The sequence below is a fragment of the Gambusia affinis genome, linkage group LG14 (assembly GCF_019740435.1).
Source record: "Gambusia affinis linkage group LG14, SWU_Gaff_1.0, whole genome shotgun sequence".
Taxonomy (NCBI): domain Eukaryota; kingdom Metazoa; phylum Chordata; class Actinopteri; order Cyprinodontiformes; family Poeciliidae; genus Gambusia; species Gambusia affinis.
The window spans coordinates 437918-454083 of record NC_057881.1 but is presented as its reverse complement, the minus strand read 5'-3'; the positions used below and the strand labels follow the sequence as shown (position 1 = coordinate 454083).

Genomic DNA, 16166 nt, shown 5'->3' with positions numbered 1-16166 from the left:
AATAGGGACATGTCTTACATCAGGGGTGGGCAGTCCTGGTCCTGGAGGTCGGTGTCCTGTCACTCTTAGAGTCTCCCTGGTCCAACAACCTGAATCCAACAGCAGAATCTCCTCCTCAGTGCAGGTTCTCCGGAGAACCGGTCGGGTTCTCCAGAGTCCTGCTAATGACCTCATTATGGGATTCGGGTGTGTTGAAGTAGAGAAACATCAAAAGGTTGCAGGAGACCGACCCTCCAGGACCAGGAGTGCCCACCCCTGTCTTACATCGTTCTGTGGTGATTTGAGTTTTCCAGTTAATTCTGTCCCTGTGTCTCCTGGTCCCCTGATTACTCCCTGGTGTATTTAACCCAGCTGTGTCACCTGCTCCCCGCCAGATCCTTGTTGTGGTTGTCTCTGTGTCTGTCATCCCCGTTAGTTTCTTCTTCTCGTTTCACCTGTGCTTCCTGGTTTTATCTGCCTGAGATCTTCATTAAAACTCACTTGTGCAACCAACTCGAGTCTGGTCGAGTCCATCCTCACCTCACTACCTACACCCATCATTTCATGACACATTCGTCTTGAAAGAACCCTAACCCTTAAACATAAGGGAGACATTCATGTTTCCAGCAATCAAAACTCTGAGTTTAACCAAAAAGAGGAAGCATCAAAACCAAAGAGAATCACAACCAAAGATTTCTGACATGTGCAAATAACTTTGTTTTACAAATAACTTTTTTCATTTCATGAGAGAAAATGAGTGATTCTGATCTTAAAAAAAATTTATTTTAAAACAAAACTTAAGAAAAATTCATTACAATTCCAAAAGTTATGACCACAATTTATTTTTTTGAATTGAGATTAGTTTTTGTTTGAATGACTGTGAAACAAATGTACCTTCATGCACAACATTCGCCTCTACTAAAGGGGTCACTAATAACATACTACATTTTATCAGCTTCCTTACAACACTTCTTTGTCTTTTAGCTGCATTTCGGCTCTTTGCGCGTAAGGCGCTGACGTCATATACCCATGGGCGAAATGCGGCTTTCTTGCTTCCGCTTTGAGTTACCATGGCAGCTAGAAAAAGCAAAGTCATATTTCAAACGCAAATAAAGCAATAATATGAATATTGTTGTCTTCCTAATATAATGGGGTTTTAAGATTTCATAGATTTCCAAGCGATCCTGAATTAACAAAACAGTGGCTTGTAAATGTCCGTTGCTACCAGTTAAAGCTAACACTGCACAGCAAAGCTTGCGGCCTTCACTTCACTTCAGATCAGCTTCTAAAGTCTAAAACTATACAGATGGTAAATACAGGAGCTTTCTGTGTTATTTCCATGGAATCACTTCCGTATTCACCCTGAAAGAGCGAGTTTATGGGAATGAGAGAGCAGACCAGAGCCAGACAGCAGAGGAACTGATCCGCCTGAACACACAGCTGTAAACACCGTCCTATCAAAGCTCTTCACAAGAAACATCCAAAGGTAATAAATCGAAATAACACAGAGAACTTAAGGAACACGGCCATATTTTTCTAAAAGCAACAACTTTGAGCCTGAACAGTCAGCTGAACTCTGACACCAGAGCTGCTCTACTGTTAAGCTGTGGGCTTGTTGTGTTTCTTCATGCTTCTGAAGCAAAAAGCCCGAACCGTAAAATCACCGTTACTTGGCCTCTGTTTAACACTAACAACAATAAATAAGTACAAAATAAGGTAAAAACATTGTCCTTTAGAATGGATTAAAATGTTTAGATACTTAAATATCACATTTATATAAGAAAAATGTCCGAGAATATTGCCTACTAGCATAAGCTAAAGCTAATGTTAGCCACAAAGTTTAAAGACAGTAAAACTCACCTTCGTGTCTGTGAATGTATAACGAGGCGAACATCTTAAAACCTTTCTCCAACTTACTTGTTGGGGCTTCGGATCGATGTTCATCATTAATTGTTACCTTGGACAAGCCCTGCAAGCACCGAGTGGAAAATGACATTTTCAATACACTGGAAGGGACAGAGCCATTTAACGCCAAACGCGGAAACAGAACGCGTAAAGAGCCCAAAAAGGAAGTTGCCTCTTCAGAATAAAAGCACCACACCGGAAGTAAACCATAGCTAAAACTATAAGGCGAAAAAGACAAAAGCGGGATACAAGCAACTAAAAGTGTTAATCGAAGGTTATTTACATAATTTAAAGTAATAATAAGGAAGAAAACCACAGACACAAGATTTTAACTTAATTAGAGAAACTGCAGGAACATTTGCAGAATTTATAAGAGATTAAATCTGTTTAAAACGTTCAGTAATGCGTGTATTAACTCAAGTCGGTTTTTGGAGACCTGAAGGACGAGTGTTTCAGGAACCTCCGCCAGGATACCAAGAGGGATTTTCTGAAAGACTTGGTCTGATTGAGGGTCAGTTCCTTCTCTATGGAAACGAGGAACACGGCGAAGTGCTAAGCTGCTAATAACGCTAAAGTGACAGCAAAGCTAATTTTAGACATGAACGCTGTGTTGGTAATGACGTCCTGGCCATTGGTCAGCATTGAGCCTCCTGTTAGCACCGTGTGCTAGCTTCCTCCTGGAGGATACAACTGTTCTGCATGCTTTGGATATAATTATTAGTTTTGCTGGTTTTGTCTTGGGGGAACAAAAATGATCCAAATGCATTCGGCGACGTCCTTGGTTTAATGCTTTCATACTGTGGTAGTGTAACCTGGTTGTTATAATTACACAAAATGTCTTCTTTTTTTGGTTGTTTGTATTCTCTATCATTGTTCTCTACCTGACCGAAAAGCTGTCATTGTTTTGAACGTGTTACTTTAAGAACGGTAGCCCCTCCTTTTTATTTCTTCTTTTATGGTTTTGTCTTTAAAATGTTTGCGTCCCTTAGGCCCTCCCCTTTTGTCATGTTGTCCTGCTGGAGAGGTGTGTCCTATTTATTTCCTATCTAAATACTTCCAGTTTATTTATAGATTTATTAAGTTAATTTCTGTTATGTATTTTTGTTTGTGTAGGACTTGGAGCGGGCAGCTTGTTAAACGATTGCTTTTCTTTTTAATACTTGTCAGAATAAATCGAAGAAAGCCAAACCGAGTCACGGCCTGACTAATTACCAATAACCAGCACAACGCAGAAGGGATCCGGTTACAGTAGCATTAATATGTGAAGAGTTATCTGACATGCATGGGCTGTTAAACTACGCTCCCTATTGTAGGTAGTTGGTGTGGCTGCAGAGGGAGTCAATCTAGAAACACCATCACTGCCATGCGTTCATGTGAATGCTCGGTTCTGCTGCTCTGGGTCAGACTCTGGTTCCAATATGTCGAAAGTTTCTCTGCCGGTAGATAATCGCTGCTACCGAACTACAGAAATGGCCGAAGGGGGTGGAGTGGAACCTGGAGAGTGGAAATGTGTCTCTCTCTCTCTCACATACATACAATCAATCAATCAATCAATCAGCTTTATTGTCAATTCCTCTTACATGTCCTGACATACAAGGGAATCGAAATGACGTTTCTCACTATCCCACAGTGATACAAGACAGGGCGTTACTAACATTGAGTAACAATAAAAGGTACAGTCTAACTAAAATTACAGAGTTTCTGTAAAACGCGTCAGAACAGGAGAAACCAGGAAATCACAGTTCTACTGTCTACAGATCAGAAGTGAATGATTTACATGGGGAAGGATTTCAAGCTTCAGATGCTCATTTTAAACGACAGCTGCTGAGTCTCCCTGATTTGTCATCATGTAGGACAAGAGAGAAATGTTAGCATGACGGTGGATCTGCTGCTGGTCATGTGACGTCATCACCGCTGACCTTTACATGAACTCTGCCCTTCCCCTGGACCAGATAATTATGGCATCATTGCTGATGACACACAGCATAATAAACTTTTTACGATATTTTAGATATTAGAATAATATTTAGAATAAATATGAAGTGAGAAGTGGTTTATTTTTGTTTTAAAGTTTTTATTCATTGTTATGCCAGACTTTAGATTAATATTTATTCCTCATTAGTGTGATCTATAAATCACAATTGTGGAATCGATGCTTCTTCAAGCTTTGGTCCATCTTCGTTTCCACTTCATCGACCACACATTTACGATCATCGGGTTCTTCAAACCAACGGCTGTGCTGGCCTCACTGCCCGGATCTTTGCAAACAACGTTAGAACTAACTTTACTGGTGGATTTAGTGCAGGTCTTTTCCCCTACAGATGTTTACCAGGTGAGCAAATGAGGACCTACCGTGGCAGTGACAGAAAAGGCAGCAGAGAACCAGATTCAGGATGGCCAGAGCAAGCACTGCAATAGACAGAGATATGATGCAGAGATGTTCTAGAGAAGGGGTGGCTGCAGGAGGAGCTGGGAGAAACAGACAGACATCAGATATATTCAGACATTCACAGATACAGCTGATATTCTTAAAAATTCAATTAGTCTCTCTTTTATAAAAAATTATAAAAACTGTAACCCCATGCTTGTCAACTCAGTCACACCTGCTGTGGTGACTCCGAAGGACGCCTTAGATACTGCAAGAAAAACAGGCAGAGAAAAGTTTCAAGTTAATCTGTAACATTTAGATTTAAATTCAAGGATTTTCTTCAAAGTTCAGATTCTGTAAAGCTTAAAAAAAATAGAAACTGAAATAAGAATAAGGCTACAATCTCCCTGCATGCTTTAATGCTCAATCTGGTTTTCTTTGTGGCCGTTCACACTAAGAAAAGCGACTTGTATGTGATCTCCAGTGAGCTGCAAACGACCTGAAAGTGTCCCGCATGCGCAGTAGAGGGCGCAATAACGTCACTCGTAGAGCATGCGCAGTGTTCTGCCAACCGCCATAACAGAAGAAGTGCTCAGTGTTTGTGGAAGTAAACAGAGATGCTAACGGTGGAGCTTAGCTTACAGAGTTGAAGTTGATGTCCAACCGGAGCAGCACATCAACAACTTGATCCTCATTACGGTTCCGCCACGGTGGTCGTTTCCTTTTTCCCACTTGCGCGTATCAGGACGCAGAACAGTGACGTTTGTCGAGTATGAAAGACGTTCGGGTTGGATGAAAGCGACCTGCCCGTACAGACGGGTTACATTTGAAAAGATCCGATATGTATGGGATTCAGGACCACATATCCAGGTGGTCTGAGTCACACTGGAAAAAATCTGATCCGTCATGAAAAGATCAGGAACAAGTCGCATTGAGGTAAAAGGAAACACTTTTTAAAATCGGATATGGGTCACTTCAGGCTGCAGTGCGAATGTAACCTGAGCAGGGCTCTACAAAAAGCTCAACTTAAGCTGCATCCACTACAGGAGTTTGTGTCCAAATGTGGACATTGGCAGAAACACGTCAGCTTGGACAGTTCATGTCCAACAGACCAGATGTTTGATGGAAACTGACCTGAACACACCACACCGGCATCCTCTTTGTGTCCGCAGTCAGACTTTTCCTGGACACCCGGACAGAACCACAGGTTCTGCTCGTTCCCGGTGCAGTTCAGCTCGTCTAGGTGAATCGGTCCGCTCCCTGGAGGGAACAATCCATTCTGACCCGTCACCCTCAGAGCGACCCCACAGCCCAGCTGGCCGCAAACCACGTTGGCTTCTCTCAGGTCCCATCTGTCGTCACACACCGTGCCCCAGTTCCCGTCCTTCCATACCTCCACCCGCCCGGCACACTGATCCTCGTGTCCCTTCAGCCGAACAGACTGATGACCTGAAGACAGAATGACCAGGATGTTAAAGCAGGAAGTTCTCACATGAAAACAACCCAATGATTTCACTGAAAAGTGGCCAGTGAAGCCAGTGAGTTGAGGGTGTGTGTGTGTGTGTGTGTGTTTATAGCCATGAAGATGTGTATGTGCATTGTACACAAGTCTGTGAACACTGCACCAGCCCTCCCAGCGAGGCATGTCACGATACATTTTGCTGTGTGATTAATTGTCTCAGAAATGATAAACGATAATATTGTCATTTTGAGACCATTGTCTCATGATGCTGTCCTGGGCAGGTTCACCGGGTTCATGGGTTCACCGGTTCACCGGTTCTCAACAGTCATTCAGTTTGCGTCCCAAGTGCTCCCTGACTGCAGCTGTCATGTTCAGCTTTTAAGCCATTTCCCCAGTTCGCGCCTCCTCACTGGGCTTTATGCTGCACTCTGCAGTGGGGTACCAGAGCACAGCAGGCAACTGAGGTAACATTCACAAGGTGACAGGAGATGGCGCTGCTTCCTCTCCAATCATTTCTATTGTGCATTGAGGCAACAGACGCTTGCTCTCACCATGATAGCTAACAGCAAGGGGAGCCAGTTCAGATAGCCAAAGTTGTTTTGAGTCAGGCTGACTCTGTTAACTTCTGGTCTGCCTTAGAGTCTTACTGTTTTATCTCAACAGCGATTCCAATCAGTCAAATTAGTAGGTCAATCCCACCAAGTCCAGTTAGAAACTTTTCCAAGGTTATTCCCATCCTTCCAGAGCGCTCCAGGGTCCGGAGCTGGCCTGTGACACTCTGCAAGAATCACATACAGCTTGTGGCTCTGTTAGCATAGCATCTGAGTCTAGTATCCACTATACTCCTTCACACTAGCCAGGCAACCTAATAATGGTCAGAACAGCTGCCGACATCTTATGCCAGGTAACCGCCAAGTCCAAAACGCAGATATCTTGTTATCAAAAATCAAGACAGTATGGAGAGACACATTATCTTCTATTTTCCCCAGGAATCCATCATGCATCAAGCTGCATGTGGCCTGTCCCTTAACCCAGTGTTCTTGTCAAGAAAATTTTATTAATTGCATTTAGAGACTCTGTCCATGGGCTGCCACCTTATCATGGTGGAGGGGTTTGAGTGTCCCAGTCAAGCTAGGAGCTATGCTGTCAGGGGCCCCTAGTAGGGTCACCCAAAGCAGACAGGTCCTCAAGGAAACAGACATAGTGCAGCCCAAAGACCACTTATGATGCTCGCTATCATTGGAAGCAGTATTCCCAAGCCCAGACACAGGTCACCGTGGGTCCCCCTTCCCATGGGGTCAACAGCTGACCCCAGGGGACAAGGTCCAAAGGGGTCAGACGCAGTATGGGATGGGTGGTGGCTGAGGGCAGGGACCTTGGCAATCCAACCCTTGGCTTCAGAAGCTGGCTCTCTGGAATGTCACCTGTCTGGTGGGGAAGGAGCCTGACCTGGTGTGTGAGGTGAAGAGATCCCAGCTAAAAATAGTCGGTATCACCTCAACAAATGGGTCTGGTTCTGGAACCAATCTCCTTGAGAGGGGTTGGACGTTCTTCCACTCTAGAGTTGCCCCTGATGAGAGGCACTGGGCAGCAGTGGGCATACTTGTTTGTCTCCCATTTTGGTGCCTGTACTTTGGGATTCACCCCAGTGAACAAGAAGGTAGCCTCTCTCCGCCTACAAGTGGGGGTGATGGGTTCTGATGGTTGTTTGTGCTTACACGCTGAACAGCAGTTCAGATTATGCAACCTTTTTGGAGTCTTTAGAGGAAGTACTGGAGAGTGCCACTCCTGGGGTCTCACTTTTTCTGCTGGGGTTTAAGTATGTCAGGGTCTTGTTCACTAATGAGGGAAAGATGGAGCAGGAGGTCAACCGGCAGATAGCCAGCATCTACAGTGAAGTGGCCGCTGTCCCAGTAGACCCACAACATGCTGGAGGGACTATGTTTCTCAGCTGGCCTGGGAACGCCTTGGGAGTCCTGGAGGTAGTGATGGCCAAATGAAGCCTCATGAAGCAGTGAAGCTTCCGGCCCATTGCTTTGCCCAAAAGTTCATCACTCGATGCTTCATTCATTTCTCACTAGTGACATCAGCTGTTGAAGCTGTGACAGCCTGTCACTCAGACAGACATATTTAAAAACAATTAGTAAATGCAACATTGTCACAAAGTTTTTGTCAAACTCACGTTTAGTAACAGGAGAGTCAATTAAATCCTATTTAACTAATGTTTTTTAGTTATTAAAATGATTTGTAGCCAATCCTGGTATATGTTGACTGTCAGTGGCTGATTTGACAGTAGACATTTAATGTTTTAGTGTTCTTGGAGTGCAGCTTGTTGGGGCAGACAGTTTTCTTTGAGTTTTGATTTGCCTCATGAAAAACTAAAATTCTTCAAAAGTTCTTTTTCTTGGATTTCTATTGTCTCTCTGATCTGATCCCTTATATTTTTACTCATCAGCCAGAATTTTACTTTTCCAACAGCTTTAAGTCTGTTTCTGTTGTGCAAGACTGATATATTTTTGCAGAACAAAGAAATAGTGGAAATTTCAAGAAGGTGAAAATTTTGGAAGTGAAGGTTTTAATTGTTATTTAAGAATCTTGTGAATCATCTCCAGTTTTCCCTGATGTCAGATTTTTTCTTCTTGCTGGCTCCTTTTCAATCAGGTTTATTTGTGTAGCACATTTCAGCAACGATGCAGTGTCAAAATGTTTTACATGATAAAAACACATAAATATAAAGTCACAAAATATACCACAATCAACCATTGAGAAAACTGGTAACAAACATTACATTTTGATGAGTGCCGTCATCAAAATCATTAAAACACACGAACTATAAAAGGTTCCTTTTATTTCGGCCACTTATGAAGACAAATACTCCTCTGATGCGATCAAGCAGCGGATCATCACGCTTTTATTTTGAAAACCGAACCACAAAATGAAGCAGTCATGTGACCCGTGCAATGCCAGGCCTCGTTTGTTGCCGGTCACGTTGGCTGGGGGTAAATTTAGAAGGTGGGATAACCAGTGTATATGTGGACTGCTGGCTGTAGCAGAGACTGACTGATGGGGAAGCTGCCATTTTGAACTGTGCTGTGATGCTGGAGGCCAAATAAACCAGCTTTGATTATTGTACAGCCAAGTTTGTTGATTTTTTTCCTTCCACAGTGTAACATACCTGGAGGCCTGTCGCCACGTGAAGCAGCAACCATGGCAACGGCCTTGTTTGTAGCAGTATAAGTATTTATAATAGTAATAATTATATAGTTTATTTAAAAGGTGCTTTTAGGGGACATAAGGTAACCTCACAAAAATAAAATAATTCATTTTAAAGACAAAAAAATCCTAATAAAATAAACCATAAAGATCTTCCAGAGCAGCAGAGCGTTCAGCCGGGATTTAAATCTTCATCCTGAACCCAGGAATCAGGAGCACAAGTTACATTTACAGAGTCCAGCTGGACCGGTACCGGTCCAGCTGTAAGTTCTGCTCAGAGCTCCAGGATGATCAGTCTGGATGAATCTAAACGCTGATAAACCAGCAGATCAATCTGATCAATCTGATCTCTGATCAATGGCTCCATGTTCTCCTCAGGTAGCGGCTCACCTGGATGCAGCTACTGATGGACCTGTGATTGTCTCCACACCTGATCAATAATCAAACTGTCTGATCAGCCCTGGTTTCTCTTTAGGGACAATAAATAGATTCATTCAGACCAGGAGTTTCATCTTTATGAGACTCAAACTGAGCAACATGATTGTTGGACTGAGGTTTTCACATCCTTTATTTCTATTTTCTGTATTTTCTGTTGGCTTATTGTCTGAGGATAAACGGGTTCAGTTTCATCGTTTAAATGATAAAATATTAAAATAATTTCAAACAACACAAACGTATTATGTTGTTGCAGAATCAGAAAAGTCTCACCACAGACCACTTCCGTGGCCACGAGGCATCCAGCCGCCAACGTCTGCAAGCAGCTCTGTAGACGCCAGTCCCGGAGCAAACAGTCATGGAAGCACTTGCTTTTGACAGGCGCCGTGGTTTTCTTCACAGTGTGAACTCTTCCACATTTAAGGTCCTGGCAGATTTGCTTAGTCAGAGTGTCTAAAAAGTCTGGTGGGAGTGGAACCGCCTCCCCACTCCTGTCTCCAGGCATCCTGAGAGTCCACCTGCATGTGCTGCCGAGGTGATGAACATAAGGGTCGTCTGAGGGCACAGAGGGTCACAGAGCAGAGGATGAGGAGCAGGATGAAAACTGAGGAAATACTTAACCATCAACCACAGAGGAACAAATCTGGAGCAGAAATCTGCAGCAACCTGAAGGATTTTAAAACATATAACTTCTGGGAACTTTGTAACTGACAGCCATCTTGGTAGGCAGTTGCTATGGAGTTGTTACAATGACAATAAACAAGCCACAAGCTTAGAATGAGCTCTTACCTAGTTCTGACACAAGTATCAGTGATACTAACTGTAGTACTTACTGCCAAACTAGCTAGGACAGACAGAAAAAATATACTTTATTGATCCCTGAGGAAAATGTTTATTCCTTCAAGTACTTCATCTAATGTCCATCCATCCATTTTCTAACACCTTGATCCTCCTGGGGTCAGGAGGAGCTGCTGCCTCTCCAGCCAACGTTCCGGGCGAGAGGCAGGTGACCTGGACAGGTGACCTGGACAGGTGACCTGTCTGTCACAGGACAACACAGAGACAAACAACCACACACACACATGTTTGTGCAGCTGTCTTTGTGGGGCCTTTCCATTGACTTCCATTCATTTCTACAGTCTAAACTTTACTTTTTCCCTGATCCTAATCCTAACCAACCAAAACTCAATTCACACCTTAGTCCTAAATCTGACCTCTGACCCAAAAACAGCGTTTCCCCTTGTGGGGCCCAGGCTTCAGTCCCCACAAGGAGCAGAGGGTCCCCACAACGTGGTATATGTCAGGAAAATGGTCCCCACAAGATATTAGAAACAAACGTGCATGCGCGCGCGCACACACACACACACACACACACACACGCACACACACACACACACACACACACACACACACACACACACACACACACACACACACACACACCAAGGGAGAATTTAGAGAGACCAATTAGCCTGACAGTTTGTGGACTGTGGGAGGAACCCGGAGAACCGGAGATCCCAGCATGCACAGGGAGAACATGCAGACAGAAAGACCCCAGGCCGGGAATCGAACCCAGGACCTTCTTGCTTCAAGGCAACTGCCCCATCTAACATATTAATTATTAATAACACAAATACACCATAGGAGATCATTTTTATAATAGACACACATATCTATATTTACCTAAGAGTGCTGAGATAATTCAAAATGACTGAGTATAAATAACAAGCGTGCAAATATATCAATCTATAAATAAACTATAAATGGATGCAGAGTAAATTACAATGAAGTAACTCTTTCTGTATATTTTTCTAGATTGTTTTGTTTATACACTTTAGTTGAATGACTTTTTGTTTTTAATATATGTTGGAGTTTGGATCACATCTTAGTTTTGGTAATTGATTTGATTACCAAAGTTGTGGCTGTTGGTCTGGTTTTCAATGTTCCTCTCACTCCACCACCGGCGATGTGTCCTGACGGTGCGCACGTCTCCAGCCGTTGACGTCTCCAGCCGTTGACGTCTCCAGCCGTTGACGTCTCCAGCCGTTGACGTCTCCAGCCGCTGACGTCTCCAGCCGTTGACGTCTCCAGCCGTTGACGTCTCCAGCCGTTGACGTCTCCAGCCGTTGACGTCTCCAGCCGTTGACGTCTCCAGCCGTTAGACGTCTCCAGCCGCTGCGTCTCCAGCCGTTGGCGTCTCCAGCCGTTAGCGTCTCCAGCTGTTGGCGTCTCCAGCGTTCAGCCGTCTCCAGCTGTTGACGTCTCCAGCCGCTGACGTCTCCAGCCGTTGACGTCTCCAGCCGTTGACGTCTCCAGCCGTTGACGTCTCCAGCCGTTGACGTCTCCAGCTGTTGACGTCTCCAGCCGTTGACGTCTCCAGCCGTTGACGTCTCCAGCCGTTGACGTCTCCAGCCGTTGACGTCTCCAGCTGTTGACGTCTCCAGCTGCTGACGTCTCCAGCCGGCCATGCGGTGGTTTTTTGTTTGGTTGCTGTTTTCGTTGTGATTTTGGCCTGGTGGAGGTTGTCCTGTTTATGATTCTCTTTTTGCAGTAGTTTCTTTTCTCCTGTAGTCCGGTACCAGCCCGTGGTTGGACGGCCCTGTACAGGGTCGGGCCCCTGCGGTACCGTTTTGTTCTGTTTGATCGGCTCACCAGGTCCATCTTTCTGTTCATGCTTTTGGGGTTTTGTTTTTTCTCACTTTTTGTGGGACACGGGGAACTGAGAGTATTTAACTCTTTTTTTCTTCACAGAAAATCTACGCAGCTGAACCAAAAGAAAATTCCAAGAAAGTTTTAAAAATAAAATCATTTTTGAACCGTCATTCTTGCCTCCTTGTTCTCAAATATGTTGTGCCCTTTCTGGACGCAACAGTCCACAATCCAGGACAGAAGGGGGGGTCCACCTGCATCACCGTCAGTTTCTCACCCAGCAGAGCCGGACGGATGGCGCTGAATGCACTTGAGAAGTCAAAGAACGTAATTCCCACAGTGCTCGCCGGCTGGTCCAGGGGAGTGTACACACAGTTCAACAGGAAGATGATGGCATCCTCAACTCCAATGTGGGCTGGTAGGAAAACTGCAAGGGGCCCCAGTGTGGTTGGAGCAGAGAGCAGAGCTGCTCCGGGACGTGATGATGTGGGCGGTCAGAACCACGGGGCTTGTAGTCCTTGGAGTCACATGGACTCAGGCTGGTGTTGAAGACATGCTGGAGGAATCCACAGAGTTGGACAACACAGGACCTGAGCCTGCCAGAGTCCGACTCCTTGCAGCGCTGCAGAGACACAGACGTCCCCTGAACCCTCCACCCACACCGGAGCTTCACCTTATGTTGAGATACTTTTACACTCTGTTTATTTACAGACAAACAGAACTGCACTGAAAGGAAGAAGATTCCTTTCTTTATTGTTTTTCCTAAGAACTGAAAAAAACAAAACCAAACAAGAAAGATGTCTGGTGAGAATTTTTATTTTATATTTTATTAGATTTTTTTATGGTTTCTCCTTTTCTACCTAAAAAAGAATTTATTTTCCTAATGTTAAGGGAAGCTGAGTTTCCCTCATTTCCCTGATCTGAGTTTTATTATCAATCAATCAATCAAACTTTATTAGTATAACATGTTTCAGCATCAAGGCATTTCAAAGAGCTTCACATCAAATCAAACACAGAAACACAATGAAACAGAGAATCAATAATCAAAACACGACATTAAATCAGGTTCCATCAGTAAATTAGTAATTGATTATTGTTTTAAATAAAATCCTAATCAGGTTGGTTTTTAGTTGAGATTTAAAGGAAGTCAGTGTTTCAGCTGTTTTACAGTTTTCTGGAAGTTTGTTCCAGATTTGTGGTGCATAGATGCTGAATGCTGCTTCACCTCGTTTGGTTCTGGTTCTGGATGCAGAGCAGAACCAGAACCAGAACCTGAGAGGTTCTGGAAGGTTGATACAACAGCAGCAGATCTTTATTACTGTTAAATTGTTTCTAAACAAAAATGTTGATTGTGATAATAAAGTATTTTGTTGTTTGGCAGTATTTTATTCCAGGTCTTTTAGATCTATGAAGATTAAATATGAAAAAACTGACAGGCATTTAGGTATCAAATCCACACCAGAAGTTCTGCTGTCGTATCTTCTGCCTTCCCTGCAGAACCTGGAAAGTTCTTGAAAAGGCCTTTTCAGCCCAAACTACTGTGATGTTTGTTGTTATTCTGCAAATAAAACAAAATGTCTTTTATGTAAATACATTCTTATTTGGAAGTTGTTTGTACGTCCTTAGAAAAAGCTCTTCAGGTTGTAACAGTTTCCCAGTAACAGACCCGGCGGAGCCGATGCAGCGGTGGAAAACTGTCCCTGATTTCTGCTTCATAGTTTCTGCCGTATTGGTTCTTTCCTTCAGGTCCACTTCATACTTTATTGTTGTGTTTCAAATTTGTTCCTATCATGATCAACTGTTTGTTCTTCACTTCAGGTCTTGCCATATTCTCTTCAGTCCACTGGTTTATTATTGCTATAAAAGGTCTTGACATGTTTTCCAGTAATCTTCACTCATCATCCTCATTTCTCTGATCTGATCCTCTTGATTTTTCGCTCTTCACTGCTAGATTCTCTGTTTTCAGGTCTTTTTTCTCTTCCATGTGTTTTTTTCTGCTCCTAAGTTTTGCTGATTAAATTTTCCCTAATGCCTCTCATCAATGGCTGTCTGCACATTGGTTCTGTCTCTTCACCACCAAACCTGATGGCAGAGGCGGCCCCAGCCTGCTTGGAGCCCTGGGCCAAGAACCACACCAATATTATACTCACAGTCAAACTCTTCAGGCGTCTCTGTTGTCAGAGGGTCTGGAGTGAAAACATCAGGAAGAACTGAAACAATAAAAAGGGAGATTTGTCTTTTTAATTTCAGAGCAGCATGGAGCAGTAAGCTCCAGAAACACCCACAACATTTAAATCAAGAGCAACACGCTGAGCTTCATTATTCAGTTTGAGGTCGGAGGGAAACTATCAGAGCTATCTGACCTTAAAATATCTTTATTTCAGGTTATGATGCTATGAAGCTGGTGTGGGAGCGTGACCTAGGACTGACGTTTGATCTGGCAGATTGGGAAGAAATCTGTGATGGGGTTTTCCCCAACTCCACCTCAGTTTCTTTACATGAGCAGAACTTTAAATTCTTCTACCGAACTTATTATACACCTGTTCGCCTTCGGAGGATGCAAAATACATAGGGGCACATTTATTCACTTATTTTGGTCTTGCAATTGTATTCAAACTTTCTGGAAAAGAGTTCATCTCATGATACAAGAGATCATTGGTAAACAGTTCTCACTAACTCCCTCCTTCTGTCTCTTTAACCTGCTTCAGACATTCTACTGAATGCAGACACTAAACATCTGCTTGCAATCCTTTTATTTCTGGCCAAGAAATGTAAACTATTGAGATGGTCAGCATCACAGGCCCCTACAGGTGATATGTGGATTTCACAGATTTCTGCCATTGTCTCAGTTGAAAAACTCACTCATGACCTTCATCAAAAGTCGGACACATTTTGGAGGATCTGGGCCCCACTGCAATCCTTTTTACAGAGGCTGTAATTTTTCTTATTTTTTTCTCTTACATTCAATATATCACTCATTTGGCTGTCTGACAGTTGTGACTATTTTGAATTATGACTTCTGTATTTTGTGTATGTGGGCTGTATGTATGTATGTTTTTATTTTTTATGTGGACTTTGCAGTGCTCCTTGTTGTTTTGGGGTGGGTTGTTTTTGTTTAATTTTGTTGATGTTTACATAAAGTTATGAAAATCAATAAAATATATATATATCTTTATTTTTGTTCTTTAAACCAAACCTAAACAGAAATAAAATATTGTGAGGAAATTTTTATCCTAAATAAAACAGATTCCAAATGAACTGTGAAGCTCAAAGTAATAACCTCATGTTGGAGATAACAGCTGTAGTCCTGCTGCTTCCAGCTCTGCCTTTCAGCGTGTGAATGTGAGCTTTACCTGGAGACAGAGAGCTCAGCTGGAGGATGCAGAGGAACTGAAGCAGCTTCATTCTGCTGTCACAGCCAGGAGATGGTCCTCCACGGGAACTTCTTCTTCTTCTTCTCAGGCTGAACTCTGCATCGCAGCAGGAAGTGACACATCAGAGGCTCCAACTCTCTTCTTCTGCTTTCAGAAACAGCTGGACATGAAAAACAAAATCATTGGCCGCAAGAAGGAAACTTTACTGTGAACATTCAGGTCTAATAGCCATAAACCATTAGTTTCACTGTAAGACCTGGGAAAGTATGCATAAAAAAAATACCGCAAAATAAAATCCTTCAGCCTAGTCTGACCGTTTACCTAATTAAAAAATAACATTTACAACTTGAACGGTTACAATCTAAAAATACATTCTTATTTTAACATACAATTAAACAGATGCACAGTTTTAGTAAAATAATACTTGAGACGTGACCTTCCTAACATCTTACCCAGACCGTGTGCTTCTAGAAAACGGGCTGCTAGCAACACGAAACATTTTAGCTCCAATTTGTCCTCGGTCTTTCGGTTGCCGTTAAGCTGTATTTGTGGTAACCGTTAAACCGGAAGCTTCCCCTTCACAATAAAAGCATCGAACAGGAAGTTAACCCTAGTAAAATCTAAAATGCAACATGAACAAAAAGGGGTACAAGCAAATAAGGAAATTAATGAATTTATTGCTATTTACAATTCCACCAGTATTATGAGTAATTGATTTACACAATAACAACAATATTGTATTCCCAGGTCTTACGGTGAAACTAATGGTTTATGGCTATTA

The 16166-nt window shown here is 43.0% G+C and overlaps 1 protein-coding gene across 8 annotated transcripts; it reads right to left on the bottom strand.

Moving 5' to 3' along the window:
• Positions 1-3927: 3927 nt before the first annotated feature.
• Positions 3928-15969, bottom strand: LOC122843802 (scavenger receptor cysteine-rich type 1 protein M130-like). 8 transcript variants are annotated; one of them, XM_044138847.1, is made up of 8 exons: positions 15838-15969; positions 15365-15545; positions 14162-14221; positions 9636-9917; positions 5387-5701; positions 4488-4520; positions 4237-4293; positions 3928-4166 (listed from the first exon to the last, which is right to left on the bottom strand). In XM_044138847.1, the coding sequence occupies exons 2-8, from the start codon at positions 15414-15416 to the stop codon at positions 4045-4047; spliced, it is 921 nt and encodes a 306-aa protein (XP_043994782.1). In that variant the 5' UTR covers positions 15417-15545; positions 15838-15969; the 3' UTR covers positions 3928-4044. The 8 variants fall into 8 exon arrangements, 6 of the variants coding, with proteins under 6 accessions (XP_043994782.1, XP_043994780.1, XP_043994785.1 ...); XM_044138845.1 differs by having other exon boundaries at positions 3929-4166; positions 4237-4353; XM_044138850.1 differs by having other exon boundaries at positions 3931-4142; positions 15838-15968.
• Positions 15970-16166: the final 197 nt, after the last annotated feature.